The sequence below is a fragment of the Lissotriton vulgaris genome, chromosome 3_1 (genome assembly GCF_964263255.1).
Source record: "Lissotriton vulgaris chromosome 3_1, aLisVul1.2, whole genome shotgun sequence".
Lineage (NCBI taxonomy): Eukaryota > Metazoa > Chordata > Amphibia > Caudata > Salamandridae > Lissotriton > Lissotriton vulgaris.
In genome coordinates, this window is record NC_141689.1 from 1353408837 (window position 1) to 1353432297 (window position 23461).

The 23461-nt window shown below is 44.1% G+C and overlaps 1 protein-coding gene across 1 annotated transcript in view; it reads left to right on the forward strand.

The window, feature by feature from the left end:
* The window catches only part of DNAH6 (dynein axonemal heavy chain 6), a 2460712-nt gene that overhangs the window by 482313 nt on the left and 1954938 nt on the right, over positions 1–23461 (forward strand). Inside the window, exon 13 of the mRNA XM_086961829.1 lies at positions 2799–2950. Within this exon, the coding sequence (XP_086817955.1) occupies positions 2799–2950 (152 nt within the window). The remainder of the gene's footprint in view (positions 1–2798; positions 2951–23461) is intronic.

The following is a 23461-nucleotide window of genomic DNA, read 5'->3' on the forward strand; positions in this document are numbered from 1 at the left end:
AAACATCTAATTAGAAAACAATAAAAAGACAAAATCAGAGAAATATTATCCAAGAGCTGAGATTCTGGGTTAAAGTTAAGGTATAGGTTAGAGTAGAGGCTAGGTTTCAAGTATGTATCAAGGTTAACGTTAGGTTAAGAGTAAGAACTAGGGCTAGGAAAGACTTTGTGCACGTGTTAGGATTTTAGTCAGAGGTCAGTGTTAGTGTAGGGTAAGCATCATATGTGATCAGCATTGGGATTGTATTTTACTGGGGGATCGCTTTAGCTGTAGACTTAAAAGCACACACACTTTTAAGAAACTGTGGCCCTAATTAGGATGCCTCTAACTGCTTTTTGGAGGCTTGCTGATTGACATCCTTGGTTTGGTTTCCGACTACCGTATCATGATTACAGCTGTTGGAATCTAAACCGGTTGGTCAATCCGGCTGCCTTCCTTACGGACGGTGAGGTGCCTGCCACACGGTGCACAGATTTACAGTGACTTCCATTTCTCTATGGGAGCTTGTGCTGCAGCTGGTTTCGGACCGCTGCACAAGCTCCAGTAGGGGAATGGGAGTCTGTGACTGAACCATGTGCGGTTGCAGCCTAATTGTGGTTTCGGACTGCCGACCTAAGGTCGGTAAGTACCGAAACTACAAGGATGTCGATCGGAGGCAACTCTGATTGCCATTCTAATTAGGTCCCAAATCTGTACCTTGTGAAGAAATTCATAGGTGGGGCTAAATTCTTTCCACCTTTCCTTGTTTGATATAAAATAAACATACCTGTCTGTCACTCTGTGCTTTCCTCCTAAATCAAGGCACAGTTAGAAAACACATACTGCTCCTGCCAGACCTGAGAGTTGTGAGACATCAGTGGCCAGCAGTGGGGATATCATGGATGTCGGTGTGAACAAATATCAACCCTCTTCTCTTATTGCCCTACTAGGTATTAAAGGAACGTGATTCTATTAGTGACACCATTGGCCTTTTTTTCTTTGGAGGTGCTCTATATTATATCCATAAACATAAGGGCATCTTCTTTCAAGATGGATCAGCGAGATAAACAATTTCTGCTGTCCTCTCCATTGACACCTAGTCACAAGTTTGAATACCAGGTAACTCAACCTGGCCTTCCATTCTTCTGAGGTTGAAAAATTTACGTCATGTACACCTTCATTCACAATGCATAGAAATGGCAGAATTTGTACCATTCACTTTACTTGATGACTTTCTATCCAAGCTTGATGAGGTCAATCTAGGTTGGGACACCGAGTGTCCATTGGAGACGAGTCACAACACCCTTGACCTATGAGGTCGCTAGAGGAAAACAAGTAGGCTTAATGTAAGCCATTGTTATTCGCAAAAAAATGATCAGTGCAAAGAGACGTAAGTAGATACTCATAAGTCACAACAATCTGTCGATCTCAGAAACCAGTCCTGGCGATGGCTTGAACCCTGTTTGGGCAATAAAGGCTGAAGTATGTTGACTGTATACAAGTGATGCTGAGGACAATTTACACATTCAACCTACATCACCATACTCTTTTTACCCCTATATACTGCACTTATATTATTGTTTGAGGGTTTCGGGTAGTAACCTGTTAACGAAAACACCAGTCAATCATACAGTTCACTCTCTATTGATGAGGATATTTTCCAAATATGGTAGACCAAGATTCATTCTGCATGCTATTACTACTAGACCATTTTCTGCCTTCTATATCATGGTCCTGGGTATCTTGCTTCCACATGTCTAGTACATTGTCCAAGTCTCACACTCTCATTCTAATTGTTCTGATTCTTCTTGTTCTTTGGGTTTCAGAGTGTCACTTAAAATGATCTCTTCTGTGTTATACATTTCAAAGTGATTTCTTTTTCTATAGATGGCCAGCTGGGGGTGCATCACTACTCTTATCCTCTCGGTGCGCGTAGTTTGTAAAACAACCCATGCATGTAAAAAGGCCATTAGTACATCAAATGCTGACAAGAAAATGTACCACTTGGCTCTTAAAATAAAAGAAGGGCTGCCTACGGCCTACATTTAGTGTGACCCCAGCCTGATTATTAGATTATGCAACTTGTGTGGAAATCAGTGCAATTTGTTAAATGTACCTATGACCTGCTGATTGTACTTTACATGTTACTCATTTGTGAGTTAAGGGTGTTTGCACCTACAGAAATGTGGGAAAATTTACGTCAACCCAAAATAAAATGAGCAGCGGTTTTCTGAAGTAGAGAATTAGGGAGACTTTTAAACCTTTTACAGTGTTCTCATATTACTGAGATGTCGCATTGTAAATTGACCTCGAACTTGTCTGTATACTGTATTTGATAACAGTGATTGAGGGCAGACACACATACTGCAATTCAAACCTTGTTTTTTTTTAATTTACAAAAGCCAGACGTAAGCTGATAATCGTATAGGGCTCTCCGTTCGTCAACTCTCCAGTATATGTGGGCCCGCCCCTTTCTTTATTATGAGGACTTTGCTTGAGGCGCGTTACGAAAGTGAGTCGACACGAAAATGCTAAGGATGCTCAATGTCCTGCAGAAATAATTTAACTCTTGGGAGCACTATCATTAAGAAAATGCCGCCAGCTGAAATTGGGTAAAGTTAAGAAAGTGAAGCTGACTCAAGTAGAAAGTTTAGACTCTTCGATTTTGCTGTGGAGTATACAGTAGAGCCTTTGGTAGTATCAATCGGCAATTTCTAATCAACGTAATATTGAATTGGATAGCACCAGCCTTAATAAGACACGCTTGAATATTCCAACCACTGTGCTTCTCTATCATCCTGTTTTTCTTCATTTTACAGGAGTTGATTTCTTTGCTGGAGAGCTGGAAAAATATCACAAGCAACACAGTGACGCTTTAGCCATCAGGCAAAAGAGAAATTTAGGATTGCTTCTTATAGATGCCAAAAAACTGAAGGAAACCCTAATTCCATCGCCAAAACGCTGCTTCGAGGTATGTTTGTTTCATGATTTTATGAGAACTCACCCCAGTCCTTCCTTTAGGGTTGTTATAGAGCTGCTCTTTGCTATGCAGAAATGGTCAAATATTTTATCATAGGCATCGCATATGCAAGAACAGTGCTTTATACCATTGGTTCAGGATGAGGATCCTCCAGGAATAAACACTTGCAAGTTCCCCTTGGAAAGACATCCTCAATTTACAAGGCTGTTTGTCCTGTAATGCTCAACAGTCTTTTTCTCAGAACTGCTCTCAAAATATCCTTGAAAACACGTTTTATGAAATACGCTATTTAGCAATCCAGCATAAAAACCTAGCCCTCCTCGTCCTTATCTTTTGAATATAGATGTATCTGATCATTTGGCTTATCATCCTATCATTGGATCTGAAGAGTTGGTACCCCAGGGTTACACTCAACCTCCGTAATGTTTGAAATCCGTTGTGGTTCAAGTTTCTTCAGAAGTAAAGTTTAATCAAACACCTTGTTTTTAGGTTTGAGTTGGCCGCGCAGCTGTCGTGTGACTTTTTTTGTCACTAACAAACATATATGCAGCCTTCCATCATTTCTTCGACCAACACCCTCCTCTTCTTTCTACCACAATAACACAACCGCACAACACTTCCACTCCACTGCACCACACATATTACCTCTTGCAGCAATCAAGTTTAAGACAAACACTCTAAACTCCACGTCATCCCCTCTTACTCACATCATACACTCTACTCACAAACACATCAGCACCCCCTTTCCCTTACAAATTCCACATACAAACAATACTATAAGATAAATCCATCTAATAAAACAAATACATCAGCACCTCGTTTCATTACTCCTCAAAAGCAAAACAACACGCACACCAGCACAACAACATCTCTCAAACACACCTCATAATACTTTCCATCACAAACTAAAAACATACACCCACCTTTCAGACTACTCAAATGAATAAACTCCAGTGCCAAGCTTTCTCTCTTCCACCACACCTAACACATATACAGCAACACAGCAATTCTCTTTTAACCACCTCTCATCCATTGGACAAATGGGAACCTTACTACATGACCCACATGCTGCAACACCATCCCTAACTCATACACCTTCTGCCCTAAATAGACGCAAACAAAATAAGCGACATACCACACCTCACAACTTCGCATCTCCATATCTAGTGCACAGCAAGGTTACACTACAAAAACAACACAGCGCACCAACGCACTCTCAAACACTGTCTCCACTACCAACACGCAAACTCATAAAAATGCCTTCTTAGCCTGCTGGGCGAGGAACATGATACAGATCAGCTACACAATTGCTATCCTCTCACAGCTAATACCAACACTAAGGACACACCTACTACAAGCCCACAAAATAGTGCTCACTCTAAAACAAAGTCATACTATTGCCAAAGCACATTCTCTAAACTGTCTACTAATGAATTCTCGACCATTCTGTAAAACAAACATCACATCTACGACCTTCTCACTGACTCAAACCCTGACATACTATTCATAACTGAATCATGGTTGGGAGATGATATGGCTCAAATCCTGCATGATGCTGTTCCACTAGGCTATCAAATTATCACCCAAAATCGAATAGGCAAAAAATGGAGGTGGCCTAGCTGTTGTGTTCAGGTACACTTTGCATATCACTAAAGCTGACAACGAGGGTCCATGGGGAAATTATACTTGCCTGCCGAACTGGGAGGACTGGCAGTGCCTAACTTTGTGCATTATTATCTAGCCTCCCAGCTGCAATGGGTTGCTTGGTGACTTTCATCCCGATATCTAGGGGAGTCAGCTTCATTAGAACCCCCAATAGCGCGCTATAACTTGCTGCAGGTTTTCCACCCATGCGCAAAGCCCAAATCCCCAGACATATTCATACTCACCGTAGCCTATAAAGGATTTCATATGAGCCTCTTCTGTACCAGAGCCACCACCACATATGCACCCGCTATCCCATTGCTAGGACCTTTGCAAGGGGACACTGCTACCACAGCTGCTGAGCTATGACACTGTGCTTCAGAGGGCATTCAAGACTTGGGAGATCTTTTTCAGGACGGCTCACTCATCCCATATCAGAAACTCATAGCAGAAGGGAATTTGTGCCTAGAGGTGTGGTTGAGAAATATCAACTGAGGATGTGGTCGCTATTTAAGGGTTGTTATTAGTTCAGCGCATCATGTGATCAAGACCATGGAAATGTGGTTGAAACGCGTCACACTGGGCACTTACTTTTCATCAATTGGATGTGGTGAACCAGGAGTGTATTTCTTTATATATATATATGAAATGTTGGTAGAATGGGGAAAAAATAATATGGAGTGTTTTCACAACATAATGCTTATAATTGTAAAATATGCGCAAATTGATGTTGAAGAACTGCATAAAAATATAGCTGAACTGGAGACACGCATCCTTGCATGCAATCAAGAGGATGAATGAAAAAACTGAGAAAAGAAATTGAACATAATCTAGACATGAAAAGGAAGTTGAGGAACTCAAAGAACGTAAGTTTAGAAGAGACGAACACGACTACGAATGTGGCGCAATATTAACCTTTGCTAAACGGTTTGAGGCACTGACGCAACAAATGAGTACTAATAAGAGGCAGCCACAAGAATCCCCCAACACCACACAAAGTGAGTTGGATACTGATTTCAGGGAAGGAGAAGGACAACCTACGACCGGTCAGTGTACCTCTTGTTTAGACTAAATGAAATTGTTGTATCTAGACCAGAAAACATAGAGAGCAAGGAGAAGAGGACGTGAATCTGGATGTGGAAGAGGAAGGGGGAGAGGCCAGATGACAACAAGAGGAAACAACGAAAAATCAGAAGAAGCTCTGGAAAAAACAAAAGGCTACCATCTACGCCAGCGACATAGAATAAGCAGAAAAAATGGAACCCTATTTGATCATAAATCTATCAAAACATGTTCTAACAAAAGCAGAGCAAAGCCTCTTAAGTAAAGCGGTACAAAAGGGGGTGGTGATGGACAGAGCATCCGAATCAATCAAACACTCACACCCAGTCAAAAGATCTGGGTTTATTCAATTACTATTCTTTAGCCCACTCTGCCACCCCAGTTCAGACATGGCTATATGCAAATCAGTCTGACCCTGTGCCTCATGGGAACAGTCCAGCCCGAACTGCCAAGCCATGTCTTCCCTGGACCGGAAACAAGCTTCCGAGGACCGGTTTCTGGCATTCCAGCCGTCTTCAGCCCGGCTTGCTTGAATCCAGTGGCAAAGTGAGCAAGGGACTTATGTCTGAGCATACCCTGCCACACTTATGGTGGCCAAAAGCGGTACAAAAGGGGATGGTGATGGACGGAGCATCCGAATCAATGAAACACTCACACCCAGTCAAAAGATCTGGGTTTAATCCATCACCGTTCTTTAGCCCACTCTGCCACCCCAGTTCAGACATGGCTTTATGCAAATCAGTCTGACCCTGTGCCTCATGGGAACAGTCCAGCCCGAACTGCCAAGTCATGTCTTCCCTGGACTGGAAACAAGCTTCCGAGGACCGGTTTCTGAGCTTCACTCTGATTGGCTGCCAACACTCCAAAAAAACAAGAAAAGGGGGAAGGGTAGAAAACCCTGACCCCCTAGTCCTGCTCAGGGCCCAAAAAAGCATTTTTTTAAACAGCAGAATTCGCACTGGGTGCGAGAATCCTGCTGATAACATTTAAAAAAACAAAGAGTGGGCTTTGCGCTTCGTTATTATTGAGCCCCCTGGTGGGCCAGATCCCGGGGGCATGCACCAAAGTAATAGCGGGAGCCCCGCAGCCCCAGGGACTGCCAACTCCCTGGGGCTTTATTTATGTTTTTCGGGGGAAACGCAGCCCCCCACAGCCCCAGGGACCACCACTTCCCCGGGGCTCTCCTTTTAAAAAAATATAAGCCTGTTTGGTGGGGCTCAAGCTTCCCGACACTCCCCAGGGAATGCCACCTCCCCTGGGCTTTAGTTATGTTTTGCAGTGGAGACTCAGCCCCTCCCACAGCCCTGGGGACCACCACCACCTACCCTGGGCTCAGTTTTTTAAAATAAAAAAACCTGTATGGGGGGGCTCAAGCCCACATGCCCTGGGCACCACCACCTTCCCGGGGCACTAAGGGGCCTATTACGATTGCGGATTTCCCGCATCCTCCGGGCCGGCGGAAGCCACCGCCGGCCCGGAGGATGCGGGAAAACCGCAGCGGATGCTTGAAAGACCCACCACCAAATTAGGATGGCTGGTGGGTCTTGGAATCTGTCCGCCGCTTTTCCGCCGCGGTGCCCTTCAGACCGCGGCGGAAAAGCATTAACAGGGCTGGCGGTGTCTATCAGACACCGCCAGCCATATTATGATGGAGTAGAAAGTATGCTTTTCCACGGCGGCTTTTCCGCCGTGGGAAAGCATACGGACCTTCACTTCGGGGGCCCGTTGCGGGCCCCCTGGGTGAAGGGGGGGATGCACATGGAGGGTACCTATGGTACCCCCCTGCATTTGCGTGAACAAATCGTCAGGCATCGCGCGGTGGCTGCCGCTTTGTGCACGCAAATGCCGTGCATGCATTTTTAACAATGTTAAAAATAGAGGATGTGACAGCCACCCTAGCGGTCACATCCTAATCTGCACGGAGGGACCGCCGCTGCCCCTGCGGACGGTCCCTCCTACTCTATGGTGGCGGACGGACTCAGGTCCGTCCGCCATCATAATTGGGCCCTAAGAATGCAAATACGGGGGTCCGTAATGAACCCCAGAGCCCTGGGGACCACCACCTCCCCCGGGGCTTTGCACACAGGAGGGAGGCCGCGCGGCCCCCCTCCTGGAGCCCTTCATGGCCCTGGGAACCACCACCCCCCAGGGCCGGCTCCTGCAATGTCCTGGGGTGTCCACCCACGGAACATTGCCGTTTGCTATGGCAGGGTGGGAGCACGGCTCCGACCCTGCTACAGCAAACCCTGCTTTGCTTCATTGAAGCGGGAGTAGGAAAACCTGCTCTCGCTTCCATGAAGCAAAGCAGAATTGCTTTCCCACAAGGCAGGGTGCATGTCAGCTGCTCCCCTTGTGGAAAAGCAGTGCCTGCTCCCACAGGAGGCAGCGAGCCGGCGGGACCGTGGGGGCATTGGGGTTCCCCCCACGCTTTCCAACGGAGAGGCCAGGCCCCAGGGATGGGGTCCTCAGGGCAAGAAGTGGCCTGGAAGGTGGGCAATGTGGCCCCGCTCCCAAAAATAAAAATGATGGCCAGGCCCCGGGGGATGGGGTCCCTGGGGCCATAATTTGACTTTTGAGGGGGGCCACGCGGTCCCCCTCCGCAAAATTAAAAAAAAAAACAAGGCCGACAGGGCCCCGGGTCCCCAGGGCCAAAAGTGGCCCAGGGAAGGGGTACCACGAAGTCCCCTCCAAATTATTTTTATTAAACAGAAAAAAAATGAACCCGCAAATCGCTGGAGGTCCCGCCCCCTCCCTCACCACTGTGCATACGTGCCCCGTGGCACGTTTTAGGGTGGGAATTATTTCCCCTTGAATCCTGAGAGTCCCTGGGGGCTATCTAGCCCACCAGGCCCCTTCAGTAAGTCCCACAGGGCTGCATTGCAGAGAGGTGGTCCGAGTCCATGCCCCTTTTTACACCTCTCTGCAACATAGCTCTGTGGCACTTACTGGAGGTACCAGGGGGCCCGTTTGCACAGTGGTAAAGGAAGGGGGTGGGGTCTGATGTGACAAGTGTGCAAAGATGCCCCGTGGCGCGTTTTAAGTTGGGGGGTTGAGTCCCCTTGAATACTGAGGGTCCCAGGGAGCCAACTAGCCCACCAGGGGCCTCCAGTAAGGGCCACAGAGCTACATTGCAGAGAGGTGTTCCAAGGCCACGCCCCTTTTTACACCACTTTGCAAACGCTGCTTCTGGTGCACTGCTGGTGGGGCGATGAGGTCCTTTTGAGTCCTGAGGACCTCAGGACACAAGTGGAATTTATCCTTCGAGCAGCAGTGGGCCAGAAGCCGCATTTGCAGCATGGTGTAAAAAGGGGCGTGGCCTCAGCACACCTCTCAGCAACGCAGCTCTGTGGTGCTTTCTAGAGGTACCTGGTGGGCTAGTTGGCCCCGAGGGAACCTCAGGATTCAAGCGGACTTAATATCTCAACTTACAACGCGCAAGGGGGGCGTGCTTGCACAGTGGTGCAGGGAGAGGGCGGGCCTGATATAACAAGCTAGCTATCCTGCTGTGTGGGACTTACTAGAGGTAACAAAAGGGGTAGTTGGCCCCCAAGGTTGATGTTGGGGGCTAACTACCCCTCCAATTACCTCCAGTAAATCCCACACAGTGCGATTGCCAAAAGGTGTTTGGAGGCCACGCTCACCTTTCTCCACGACTCTGCAAATGCAACTGCTATGTTATAGTTAGAAATTAGCATTTAAAAAACTTTTGAAATTCACTGAAAAAAGCATAGGTTTCAGGGACGTTATAGTTAGAAATTAGCATTTAAAAAACCTTTTGAAATTAATGAAAAAACCTTCGGTTTCAAGGACATACAGTCAGAAATTAGCATTTAAAAACCTTAGAAATTCACTGAAAAAACCACAGGTTTCAGGGACGTTATAGTTAGTTTGACATTTCACCAGAGAAATTCTGCTGTTATAGTTAGTTCAGCTAACTTTAACTCGCACCCCGCAATGCACTGCTGATGACGTCACATATTACATCACTCATGACATGGCCAGTGAATCACTGATGACATCACTGATGACATCTCAAATGACATCACTGGTGACATCACTGATGACATCATCCACGTGATCATCATGTTCCTCCTTACACCCTAATATAATCTTTGATACACCCACGCTAAAATACAGACTACCATTCTCGATACCATGGACACACCAATACATACACACTCACTGATTCCTAGGTCTACACACACTTCCACTCACTCACCCATACAGTCACTCATACATGCAGTCACTCATCCATACAGCCACTATCATATGCACTCATACACCCATACAGACACTCATACACTGCCACTCACCCATAGATTTGCTCACACACCTAGTCAGTCATGCAAAGAATCAATCACACTCCCATTTACTCACCTATACAGTTATACACACACCACCTCACTTATTCATCCATATACTAACACATACTTACTCTCTTATACAATCAGTGACACAAGCACATACTCGTCTATACAGCCACTCTCACATTTAGTCATTTATATACTCAAACACTCACATGTACTGCCTTTCACATATGTAGTTACTAATCCTGGGCAAAGCACTACGCTATGCTCGCGTAGTTTGCGAAGTTTCCGCTACTTCGCAATACTCGAACTGCACATAGCACAATGCAAACACGCATAGCATAGTGTAGTGCAGCGGTCATTTTTTGCTTGCTCGCGGTCCTAAATGTCAAGTTGGCAACCACGAGCAAGCAAAATGCCATCCCGGCGAGACTTTTTCCTCGTTCGCGATCAGCAACATCAAGTTGCCGATCGCGAGCATGGAAAATAAACCTCCCGGCGAGATTTTCAACGCGGGGAGGTCAGGTTTCTCATTGCGAGTGGTCGCATATGCACGCGACCGCTCACGATGAGAAACTACCAGTCCGCGTTGAGAAAGCTGCAGCTCGAGTAAAAATCTACTTGAGCGGCAGAAAACTACAGCTCGCACTGTGCAAGATGCCGTTTTCAATGATTGCACAGTGCCGGATGCTTGTCTGCACTGTGCAATCATTGAAAACGGCATCTTACACAGTGCGAACAGGGTACTACGCAGTTCGCATAGTTCTACGCATAGCTCGCGTAGTGCGAAGTGCACTTCGCGTAGCTACACGTAGCGCTACTTTGTGAAGTGCGCCCAGGGATAGTAGTTACTCACACATGTACCACTGAGACATCCATTAAATCAGCAACACAGCCGTACACACACTCGCCCACCCATACAGCCTCTCACAGACAGAATAATGAACGCATATACCCAGGGATTCACCCACTCATACATTCATGCAGGGAGTCAAACAGCCCCTCACCCACACACTCAAAAGCTCAGGCACCCATACAGGTACTCAGACAACCAATCAAAATCCCATATTGACATTCATGTAGCTACTCATGCAGCCACTTACACACCAACCGACAGACTGATACAGAGATTCACACAGATTATTCACTAACCCATATATTCAGAAAGACACATTAAACCACTCACTTATACAGTCAGTCATGTGCCTACTAAATCATCCATTCAGACACTTATACACCCACTCATTCTTCAATACACCTTGATATATATATATATATATATATATATATATATATATATATATATATATATATATATATATATATATATATATATATATATATATATATATATATATATATATATATATATATATATATATATATATATATATATATATATATATATATTACCTACTGGCGATAGCCAGTAGGTATATATAGTTAGGACCTAGTTACCATAGGAAATTTCGAACATTCTGTTGGGAATAACTTTGGCGCCGATTGAGGGATCTGCCTGTAATTTTACTTAAATTTGCCTCGCTACGCTCCGCTCCCTCCCTGAAAGTTTCCGGGGGATTCGTCAAGCGGGGGCCGAGAAAAAAGGGGAGCCCCAAAATGTGTTTTCCCCATGTTAATTTCCATAGGGACATTCTGACAAGGCTACAGCTCGAACGGCTGAACGGAATTACACCAGATTTGGCAAAATGGTAGGGACTGGTATGCAGCAGTGCCTTTTGTATGTTTGGTGAAAATCCATCCAGTAGTTCTTGAGAAAATTGAATTTGAAATTTTTCAAATGGCATTTTCTACGGGACCTTTAGACACGGCTACAGCCCGAACGGCTGAACAGAATTACACCAAACTTGGCAAAATGATAGGGACAGGTATGCAGTAGTGCTTTTTCTATATTTGGTGAACATCCCTCCAGTAGTTGTTGAGAAATGTAATTTGAGCAAATTATATATCTATATGCGCTCAACATTCTATTGGGAATAACTTTGGCGCCGATTGTGAAATCCGTGTGTAATTTTCCAGAATTTTGGCCAGCTCCGCTCCGCTCCTTCCCTGAAAGTTTCGGGGGGATTCGTCAAGCGGGGGGCGAAAGGGGGGGTCCCAAAACGTGTTCTCCCCATGTTAATTTCCATAGGGACCTTTAGACATGGCTACAGCCCGAAAGACTGAATGGAATTACACCAAACTTGGCAAAATGGTAGGGCCTGGTATGCAGATGTGCCTTTGCTACGTTTGGTGAAAATCCCTCCAGTAGTTCTTGAGAAAATTGAATTTGAACTTTTTCAAATGGCATTTTCTATGGGACCTTCAGACACGGCTACAGCCCTAACGGCTGAACGGAATTACACCAAACTTGGCAAAATGGTAGGGACAGGTACGCAGTAGTGCCTTTTCTATATTTGGTGAAAATCCCTACAGTAGTTGTTGAGAAAATTGAATTCGAGCAAATTATATATCTATATGCGCTCACCGTACGCGCACCGTAAAATTCGAAAAAATTGCGGGGTACGCGCACCTTACGCGTACCGTGCGCGTACCCCGCGATTTAAAAAAAATAAAAACATTTTTTGCACTTGGTGGTCCTTCTGGGACCCCCTGAGAAGGGCTAAGGGGTGAGGGGGTCTCAACCCTGCCCCCTTTTCGCATTTTCCAGTCTTGTTTTGTGCTCTTTTGGGCCTCACTTCTCCTGAGAAACAAGATGGCTGCTCAGGTGGTCCCAGAAGGATAATAACATATATAAACGTTATCCGCTAATAGAATTAGCATTTACAAAACCTTTGAAATTTATTGAAAAAAAATATAGGTTTCACGCCTGATATAGTTAGGAATTAGCATTTAAAAAACCTTGCAAATTCACTGAAAAAACCATAGGTTTCAGGCCTTATATAGTTAGGAATTAGCATTTAAAAAACCATTGAAATTGCTCCTATATAGTTAGTTGTACTAACTATATTTCGCGCACCCGCAATCCACTGTTGATGATGTCACATATTACATCATTCATGACATGGTCAGTGACATCACTGATGACATCACTGATGACATCTCATTTGACATCACTGATCACATCACTGATGATATCATTCATGTGATAATACGATGCACCTCCTCACACTCTAATATAACCTTTGATACACCCAGTGTTAAATACAGACTACCATTCTTGAAACCATTGACACACCAATACCAGTTACTACATACACACTCACTGATTCCTAGGTCTACACACACATTCACTCATTCACCCATAGAATCACTCATACATACAACACTATCATATGCACTCATACACCTAAACAGACACTCACACACTGCCACTCATCCATGGAGTTACTCACACACCTAGTCAGTCATGCAAAGAATCAATCACACTTCAATTTCCTCAACTATACAGTTATACACACAACACCTTACTTATTCAAACATATACTAACAAATACTTACTCAATTATACAATCACTGATACAAGTACACAATGAACCATACAGCCACTCGCACATTCACTGGCTCTCATGTATAGTCATTTACATATGCCAACTCTCACATGCACTGTGTTTTACATATGTACTTACTTGGACATGTAGCACTGAGATATCCATTCACTCACCAACACACCCATGCACACAGTCAACCGCCCATATAGCTGTTTCAACATGCACTCTTGAACTCATACACCTAGTGAATCAACTGCTCACACATCTATGCACAGAGTCACACACCTCCCAGCCACCCACACACACACTCAGTCTCCCATTCAAATACTTGGGCAACCAATCAATAACCCATATAGCCACTCATATAGCTACTGATCAACACATGCAGCAGCTTACACAACAACAGACATACTGATGCACACATTCAGACAGTTTAGTCACTAACCCATGCATTTAGTAAGACACATTTAATCACTCACTCATACAGTCAGTCACGCACCTACTAAATCCTTCATCCAGACACTTATACATCCACTCATTCTTCAATATGTAAAACATATTTAAACTTTACAGAAACACACAGTTACTGGATGATGTCATCAGTGATGTCATCAGTGATGTCAAATGAGATGTCATCAGTGATGTCATTTTAGATGTCATCAGTGATGTCATCAGTGATGTCACTGACCAGGTCATGAATGATGAAATATGTGACATCATCAGCAGTGGATTGCGGGTGTGCGAAATATAGTTAGTACAACTAACTATATAGGAGCAATTTCAATGGTTTTTTAAATGCTAATTCCTAAGTATATAAGGCCTGAAACCTATGGTTTTGTAAGTGAATATATATATATATATATATATATATATATATATATATATATATATATATATATATATATATATATATATATATATATACATATTGACATTTTTCAGAAACACACAGTCACTGGATGATGTCATCAGTGATGTAATTTGAGATGTCATCAGTGATGTCATCAGTGATGCCACTGACCATGTCATGAGTGATGTAATATGTGACATCATCAGCAGTGCTTTTTTGGGGACGTCAAGACAGGAAAAACACAGAGGCCCATTTCTGGAAGCAGAGCATTTAATCTCAGAGATGTTAAGCAGCTCACTGCTTAGATTCCCTTACGCGTTTCGGCAACAGCCTTGTTCACAGGTGAGAAGAATTAGTAAAGTGCATTGTGTCCGCTTTTTGTATTGAAAGTCACATGACTACCAGTTAATAATACTAGTCCCAGAATGCGTTGTACTGCTTCATGTATTGCATGGAATCACAATTAATTCTCTGTTCCTCAATAAAATGGAATTATTCTTTGTACTTGCATTCAAGTTGTGGCAATACTTTCCTGGTCGTGCGCTCTCTGATCTTGTGCACATTTTGCATTTCCGATCGTCTCTGAAATTGGGCTTGTTTATCCAAAATGGTCAAAGGGGGTGTCATCCCCTCCGATTCCCTTCCTCCAGCAGTCGTCAGTTTTTAGCTATACTAGCATATCCCTGGGCTGGTGACTGCTAGTGGGACATTCTACTGAATTGAATTCCAAACACAAGTCTTCAAGCACACAGAGCCTTTAACCCTACAGGGTGGCCTCTTTACAGCAACAGGCATGGAGCAGCCCATCAATCGTCAACGTCAAGACAGGAAAAACACAGAGGCCCGTTTCTGGAAGCAGAGCATTTAATCTCAAAGATGTTAAGCAGCACACTTCTTCGTTTGCCTTGTGTGTTTTGGCAACAGCCTTGGTCACAGCTGAGAAGAATTATTAAAGTGCAAAGTGTCCGCTTTTTTTTTTTTTTTAAATATCTTTATTCAGTTTTTAACACCCAATAATTTTTCCCCCCAACCTCCGCCGCCCCCTGCCCACCGGTCAGACAGAACGTGAATTATATACAATACAATAACATAACATTTATATAGAATATCTCATATCACATATGATTGATTACTATTTGAAATACAGTTTAAACAATAATTCTTATTACTATCTTCAGTTTTGATTCAGAGTTCAATCATTCAATTCCCGTTTTGCAGCTGGCACCATTCTAACAGGGGAGACCACATTTTTAAACCTCTTTTGCGTCGTCTCCTACCCTTTCGCCTATATATAGAAGTTTCCATATATGAGATGGGCAGGAATCTAGATAACCATTGATGAAAAGGGGGGGGGGGGCATCAGCATCTAGCCAAGCAGAGGCAATACCTAGTCTAAATACCGCCATAGCTATAAATATAAGTTCATGTCCCACTAAGTCCTTATTAGGATCTGCTGCCCCAAGTAAGATAACATCGCTAGATAAAACTACCGGGTTTTTAGTACTTCTCAATCGTATTTTGTTTATCATGAATTAAGACCTCCACTAGTTTGTTACTTTTAAGCCCCCCGATCCCCCAACCTTATGTAACAGAAAGTCCCTTATTTGCAGGTTTTTGAAAAAATCTTGCCAAACCAGACCAACATTTTTTCTCAGCTCTTCAAAGGACTGCATCCCTTCCGGAGAGACTAAGCAGCCAATTTGTACAACCCCCGCTTCCAACCATTTATTAATGTAGCTGTCCTTAAAGATTCCTGGGAGACTTGCAATATTTTCTAAGGGAGTGTAAAATGACCATGTCCCTAAGCCCATCATTTTCTTTATGGTCTTCCATACCTTAAAACTACTGAGTAGTGTTTTAAGTTTTTCTTTCTTATGATAGCTATCATGTAAGTGTCGCCAAAAATACCCTCTGTTCCCTCGTCCTAAAAGTAATTGAAATATAGAAGGTGTGTGCACCTCCCTCCCCTCGGGTGCTCGGGTGTTTTGTAGCAACTTGCTGCTATATAATAACACAGTCGCCCAATAGTATGCTTTTAAATTAGGGAGGGCTAGTCCTCCTCTATCTTTGTGTAGTGTGCGAAGTTTAAATGCCCGCCGAGGCTGTGAGTATGCCCAGACAAAATCTGAAAACATGCGTTCTAGTGATTTAAACCATGAGGGTGAGAATTCCAGGCAAATTGCCCTAAAAAGATATAGAATCTTAGGAAAGAAGATCATTTTGATCACGTTCACTCTTCCGATGATAGAAAGGTTCAAGTTGTCTAGGCGTTGAAGATCTTTTCGCATGGCTTGCAACATGGGTTCCAAGTTTATATCAACCAGCGTATCCAGATCAGATGTAATACTGACTCCCAGTTAGGTAGCTTGTTCCACAACTCGAGAATCCTCCATATCGCAATTTTTGTTCAACACAATCTGAGTTTTACCCTGATTAAGTGCGTATCCAGATACCGAGCCAAACTGGATCGCCTCATCTTCAATGGCACTCATGACGGCATTGGGTTCAGCTGTCACGATTGCAATGTCATCCGCTTATGCACGTGTTTTGGTGACATAGTTTTGTGAAATTATGGGTTTGATTACGCCATTCCCTTCTAACTTACAGATGAAAGGGTCTATGTATATGGTAAAAAGCAGTGGTGAGAAGGGCAGCCCTGCCGTGTTCCCCATGAAATCATCAGTTTGTTCGTTAGGCTGCCATTCACCATAACTACCGCCCTTGGGTTCACATATAATTTTTGGATTGCCTGTATATATCCTTCCCTTATGACCAGTCTAGCCATGGTAGCCCAAAGGAAGGGCCAGGAGACCCTATTGAATGCTTTCTCTGCGTCAAGCAATACCAGTGCCATAGGGTCTCCTGTAACCTTCATGGAGTCAAACAAGGCAATCCCCGTTGAATGTGATTGATAGTTGATCTGCCAGGAATGAAGCCATGTTGGCTCTGAGCTACCACTTTGAGCAGAATAGGCGCTAGTTTGTTTGCCAACATTTTAGAATATATTTTAGAGTCCAAATTAATAGGAGTGATGGGTCGATATGAGCCAAGTTGTTCTGGGGGTTTCCCTTTTTTAGGGAAGATAAGAATTTTTGCCCAGGACCATGATTTTGGTGGCGATCCCCCTTCAAATATGTGAAGAATAAGGTTGAAAAAGGTGTCTTTCATTTGATTTAAAAAAACAGCATAAAACTCTGATGGGATACAATCCAAACCCGTTGCTTTTCCCTTTGGTAATTCTCTAATAATGATCGAAAGATCATCTAGTGTTGGGGCTTCCTCTAGGGAGTCTACATCATCATCCTCAAATTTTTCAAAGGTAACACTCTCTAAATATTCCTCACAATTTGCCTGGTTCCCTCCCCCCACTGGTTTCTGTGTCTACGGCCTGATAAAACTGCCAGAAAGCCTGTCTTATCTGTTCTGGGTCAGACACGCGATTTCCCTGGGGGTCAAGATTTTCCCGAATCAGATTAGAGTTTGTCTGTTGCCTTGTACGCACAGCCAGTTGGTGCCCAATCTGCTCATTCACCTCGTGTATTGTTTCTTTTTGTGAATGCATTTTTTTAACAGCCTTATCGGTAAAGACATTCGTAATTTTAGCTTTGTCAATTGCCACTTGACTCTGCAACTACCCTATCATCTCCTTTCCTCCCGGTGTATCTCCCATTGTCACTCTCACCAACCCCTCCTCCGCCTTCCTTAGATTTTCCTGCAGCTGCATGCATAACTAGCTTAGCCTGTTTATTAGCCTTTAAAGAGTATTGCAGAGTCTCCCCGCCTATCCCTGCTTTCAGTGCATCCCACAGAATTTTGTCAGATGTACTCCCCATATTGACTGTTAAGAAATTCGGAATCCATTCCCTCATGTGACTACAGTAATTATTGTCTAAAAGTAGAGTTTTCTCAAAAGACCCTGAAGTTGGACTGTTTTTATCATTTTCTATTTCTATAGAGCAAATTAATGGATTATGATCCGAAAGAATTTGCGGGAGATTTTCCATCTTACATTTAGTTTTAATTGACATAAATACGTAATCCAGTCTAGCGTGGGTAAGATGCGGATTAGAAAAAAATGTACAACCGGGGTCGCTAGGATTTCTTGTCTGCTAACCATCTACTAATCCGTGCACGCTACAAAAATCTCTCAGAGCTCTAAAAACTTTGGCTTGCGACCCGTATAATGCCAGTTATCGTTTAAAGACAAATTAACCGGAAGATTAATATTAAAATCCCCGCAGACCATAAGGGGTAAAGGCCAATGCATAAGTTCATTTGAGACTACCTCCAGTACCAACGGGTCATCACTGTTACAACCATAAATAGTGCACAGCGTCAATTTTTGTCCTTTCCCATACTAGCATTCTATGATTGCTCACCGACCATATTTGTCTGCCTTAGAGCGATTGAAAACAAGCCCACTTCCCTTAGTGAGAATAGCAACTCCCCGAACTCTTGCACCTTGCGTAGAAGCACAGATCAGCCTATACCCAAGTGATTTTAAAATGTGCATTTGGGACCCCTCCACATGTGTCTCTTGTAAGCATACCACATTTGTTCCCCAGGCCTGTAGTCCTGCAGCAACCATTTGTCTTTTCTTGCTATCATTCAAGCTGTATATATTCATTGATAATAACCTTAGCAATCCCATTTCATCTTTTTCCTTGAGCCACACTCATACTCCAAGTCTTGCACCTGTTGACCATTAGTGTTATCGCTATACCAGATTTGTCTACACCCAAATGTGAGATTCTGAAACATCCTGTCTGACCCAGCATACCCACCCCTTCCCACCTGCACCCCACACCCCCCACCACCCTCTGAGGTTACCTGGCCGGGCCAGGAATTTGGCATCCGATGTACAGAGCCCCGCGAGCCCGCTGAGCTCCCGACCTCCCCAAGAAAAAATCAAATCTGTTATAAACCACAGTTTTTTTGTCTCTGGTAGCGACACCCCCCATCTCCCAAGAGGCGACCTATTATCTTGAAAAAGAAAAAGAATATTAAAAGTAAATAGGACAGAGCAGGACAGAGCCGGCCGTAAGCGCATCTCCCACATAACCCTTAATCAATTGATCCCTCCTACTGACAGATTTTAGTTGAACCACCCTCCTATTGACAGACTTCATCCAAGTTTCCCCTGGTCGCTTCAACCCCATCCCTCAATCTCCAGAGGAGCAATGTTGACAATATCACTTATGACTAGACAATTTCTCCAGGAATTTTTGTGCTTGAATTTCAGAAATAAAACTACGTATGGCCCCTTTGAAAACCACTTTGAGCCTAGCTGGATTTTGTAAATAGACCTCAGCTCCCAGTTTTTGAAATGACTCAAACAGTTGCCGGAGTCACCATCTACTCTCCACAGTGGCGTGTTTGCAAAATCAGGCCTGGTGAAAAAAGATATCCCCTCAAAGGTACGCTTGTTAGTGGATCTTGCCAGGTCAAAAAGAATTTGGGGGAGTAAGTAGTTCCCAAAGAATACCAGCATAGCCCGGGGGTGCTATGATGTTGTCTTGCGTTTCCCTGGAAACAGAGGAAATCTGTGGGCTCGCTGGATTTCCCGGTCTAGGTCCCAAGTCTGCAATTCTGGTAGAGCCCCCTTGAGTAAGGTTATAATAAATTTTCTGGGATCGTCTTTCTCCACCCCTTCTGGAATCCCAAGAAAGCTGAGGTTATTGCGTCTCTGCCGATTTTCTTGCTCCTCCATCTTCCACATTAAGTCTTTTACCACTCCCTCGTGCTCTTCGTGCTGTGCGTGTAGTGTAACAACATCTTTTTCTAGTTGCTCTGTCCTCCCCTCCACCGTAGCCATCCGATCTGCAATGTCGGAGCAAGTTCTTCCGACCTTTCTGACCGCCCCTTGCAGCTTTTTTGCGGCTAGTCAAGATCTGCGGCTATCCCTCTTTACTTCCTCTTGAAACCCTTTAATAGTTTGTAGGATATCCAACAGCGCTGGTCCATTTGCTGATGTGTCACCCCCTTTCGCCTGGCCAGCGACTGAAGCGGTATTCTCGAGTAAGGTAAGGGGGGTGTTATCATAATCCCACTTCAGTTCCGCTGTGCTCTCTTTCTCAGACAGGTCACTTTCTTTTTGGAGTCGGCCTCTGCTGATTTTGTTTTTGAGGCGTCTTTTAGTACTTGGCTTACTCCTATGTGCTTCAGAGTCGGGGCTGCTATACCACTTCTGCCCTTCCTCTCCGCTTGACAGTGAAATACTGATGTCTGAAATATCCGGTTCTTCAGTTAAAGAGAAGAACTTATCTTGATTGTCCAGTGTCTTGGGATTATCAGCAGGTTGTGCGCCATCACATTCTACGGGTGGTTGGGAAAAACAGGTAGCAATGACTGGCAAAGGATTCGTACCACTCACTGTGGTGGCGGTGGAGCTTTTTTGGACATAGTATGCCTGTTCAAGTGCGCCAACCGCCACAGTCAATACTTCAGGAGGAGAGTCTAGCGTATTGCTGTTCATCACGGAGGACAAGGGTGGATTGGTGAGGCCTGCCAGGTTTATTGCCCCTTGATTGACGGCTCCCAAAGTAGAGTCATTGTTCCCCCCCCCCTTTTGCAGCCATGAAACTGTTCGTTATTAGTGGTTGTGAGGAGTCTGATTCCCTTGCGCCTCGAGTGATGGCTTTTTTTCCCATATTTGTTAAATGTGATGAGTTTGATAAGTCTCTCTCCTGCATGTTTTTGTCTAGGGAATCTGCCCTATCCACTTTATTCCCACTACTGCTTCTGCCCTTAGAACTCACGACCTCCGTTTTCTTTAGGCGAGTGACAGAGAGCGCGCTTCGTTGCAGAGTCAGAAGGTGCAGTTTTTCCTTTAAGAGCCCTCGCTCCCCTGCTGGTCATCCTTACTTGTTTGATGCTACCGGCACTGCCAGAGATGCTGCAATAGTGTGTCCATCCTGTTGCTCCGGCCCCCACTCCTCCACCAAGGCGCCGTTGATGCAAATGCTTTTCCTCTGTGAAGTTGCAGAGAAGTTGATGCAGGCACTCGAGAATTCCTGTGCCGGTCTGTCGTGACGGAAGAAGGTAGAGCAGGACAGATCCCATCACCGAACGCAGAGTGGTCTGTGCGTCCTCGCGGGTGAAGCACAGTGTAAGTGCCCACTGACAAGATACAGCCAGTCCGTTTCTACGCGTGCATTTCACCCGCATTGCTTACGTCCCTACTGCGACTTCTCACTGCTCCTTTCGGGGGGGGGGGGTGTTTACACCGCGATCAGGAATTCTACAATTTTCTGCTACCAGACGTGGTTACTGTTACGAGAGAACGATGAATGTGGGGAGACCCAGCGGAGCATCCTCGCGACGTTGTTAATCAGTCGCCATCTTGCCTCCCACCCGTAAGTGTTCGCTTTTTGTATTGAAAGTCACATGACCACCAGTTAAAAATACTAGTCCCAGAATGCATTGTGCTGCTTCATGTATTGCATGGAATCACAATTAATTCTCTGTTCCTCAATAAAACAGAATTATTCTTTGTACTTGCATTCAAGGTGTGGCAATACTTTCCTGGTTGTGCGCTCTCTGATCTTGAGACACTCATACACCCACTCATTCTTCAATACACCTTGCAATATATATATATATAAAACATATTGAAATTTTTCAGAAACACACAGTCACTGGATGATGTTATCAGTGATGTCATCAGTGATGTCACTGACCATGTCATGAGTGATGTACTATGTGACATCATCAGCAGTGCATTGCGGGGCGCAAATTAAAGTTAGCCGAACTAACTATAACAGCGGAATTGCTCTGGTTTTGTACGAGTGAAATGTCCAACTAACTATAAAAACCTGTGGTGTTTTCAGTGAATATCCATACTAATATAATAAAGAGAGAGCCCAAACCTTTGAGGCGGGTAATCTCAGGATACATAAAATAAATGTGAGGAGGGTCAAAAAGGGCTATATTTAACGACCAAGACCACTCACGCCCTAATAATAACTATCAAAACACGAAAAAGTGGCCTGGTCAGAAAACTGTTAGTGTGCCGCAACTAAACTATATCCCCAAGGCCATTAGTAACACTAGAAGTGATGACCCAGGTCTGGTAAAGAGATTCCCATCAGCCCACCCATTTGGTGGAATGTCATCATGTGGGAGATGTCACCAATCCAAATCTCAGACAGTGCACCTAGTCATGGTGCAGAGATGGATTATCATGATGTGAGTTCAGACCACTGGGCTTCACTGGTGATGCTAATGGGGTGCAGTGCAAGTGGAAAAAATTTAAAGTGAAAAACGTGAGAATAAAATTGACTCCAAGAACCAAAATTTAATTTTAATCTGTATGGCGCTAGGGTCAAGATTAAAAATTGCCAAAATAGTTTGAAATAATAACTATATATAGGCAAGGTGAGTGTAGGTCGACATGTTTCAGCTGTACTGACTATTGGTCATAGCTTTCTTCAGGACCATTGGGAAACTGCGACTGCAAATCAAAGTGACTATTCACGCTATGTATGTTGGATAAATCCTACCAGTTCCTCTGAGCCCAGATGAATACTGGAGGAAGTCCAGAACTTTCTGTATCTCCTAAAAAAGAGAGGCATAAGCGTGAATCAAAAACATGTAGTGTACAACAGAATTAGGGAAACAAGAACAAGTTGCTAAGCACACGAACAGTGCGGTGGAGACAGTCTCTCCCCGCTAGTAAAACTAATGATTAGATCCTGACTATATTTAATCCGTGTATATAATCACGCAGATGAAAATAAGCAGATGAAAATAAGCGTAATGACTTACCCAGCATTGTGTGGGAGTACGCCTCACCTCAACCGGTACCCACTCGGGAAAGAGGAGGCCCCGCTCTAGTTAGGATGGAAATGAGAAAAAGAGCCTCTGAAAAATAGCAGAGGGACTAAAACTCAAAATTGTTGACATTCCCAAAATTCTCCTAACAAAACCTAGCTATATACAGAAAAAAAGACTCAACCTAATATAAAGCAAATGGCCAGAACTTTGCAGGAAATAGTTAACCAGGGTCTAAAAGTAGAACCACTACTTAGAGAACTCCTTGTGGCATTAAGATGACTTAAAAAAGGAGACTAACAATGAGACTAACAATGAAGTAGGGACATCGAGAGGTATTGCCCTACCTGTCCGTCGGTACCTCGACTCCAGCGTCCGAGAGGGAATGAACAGCCATTTATTCCATCTCACATCAGTG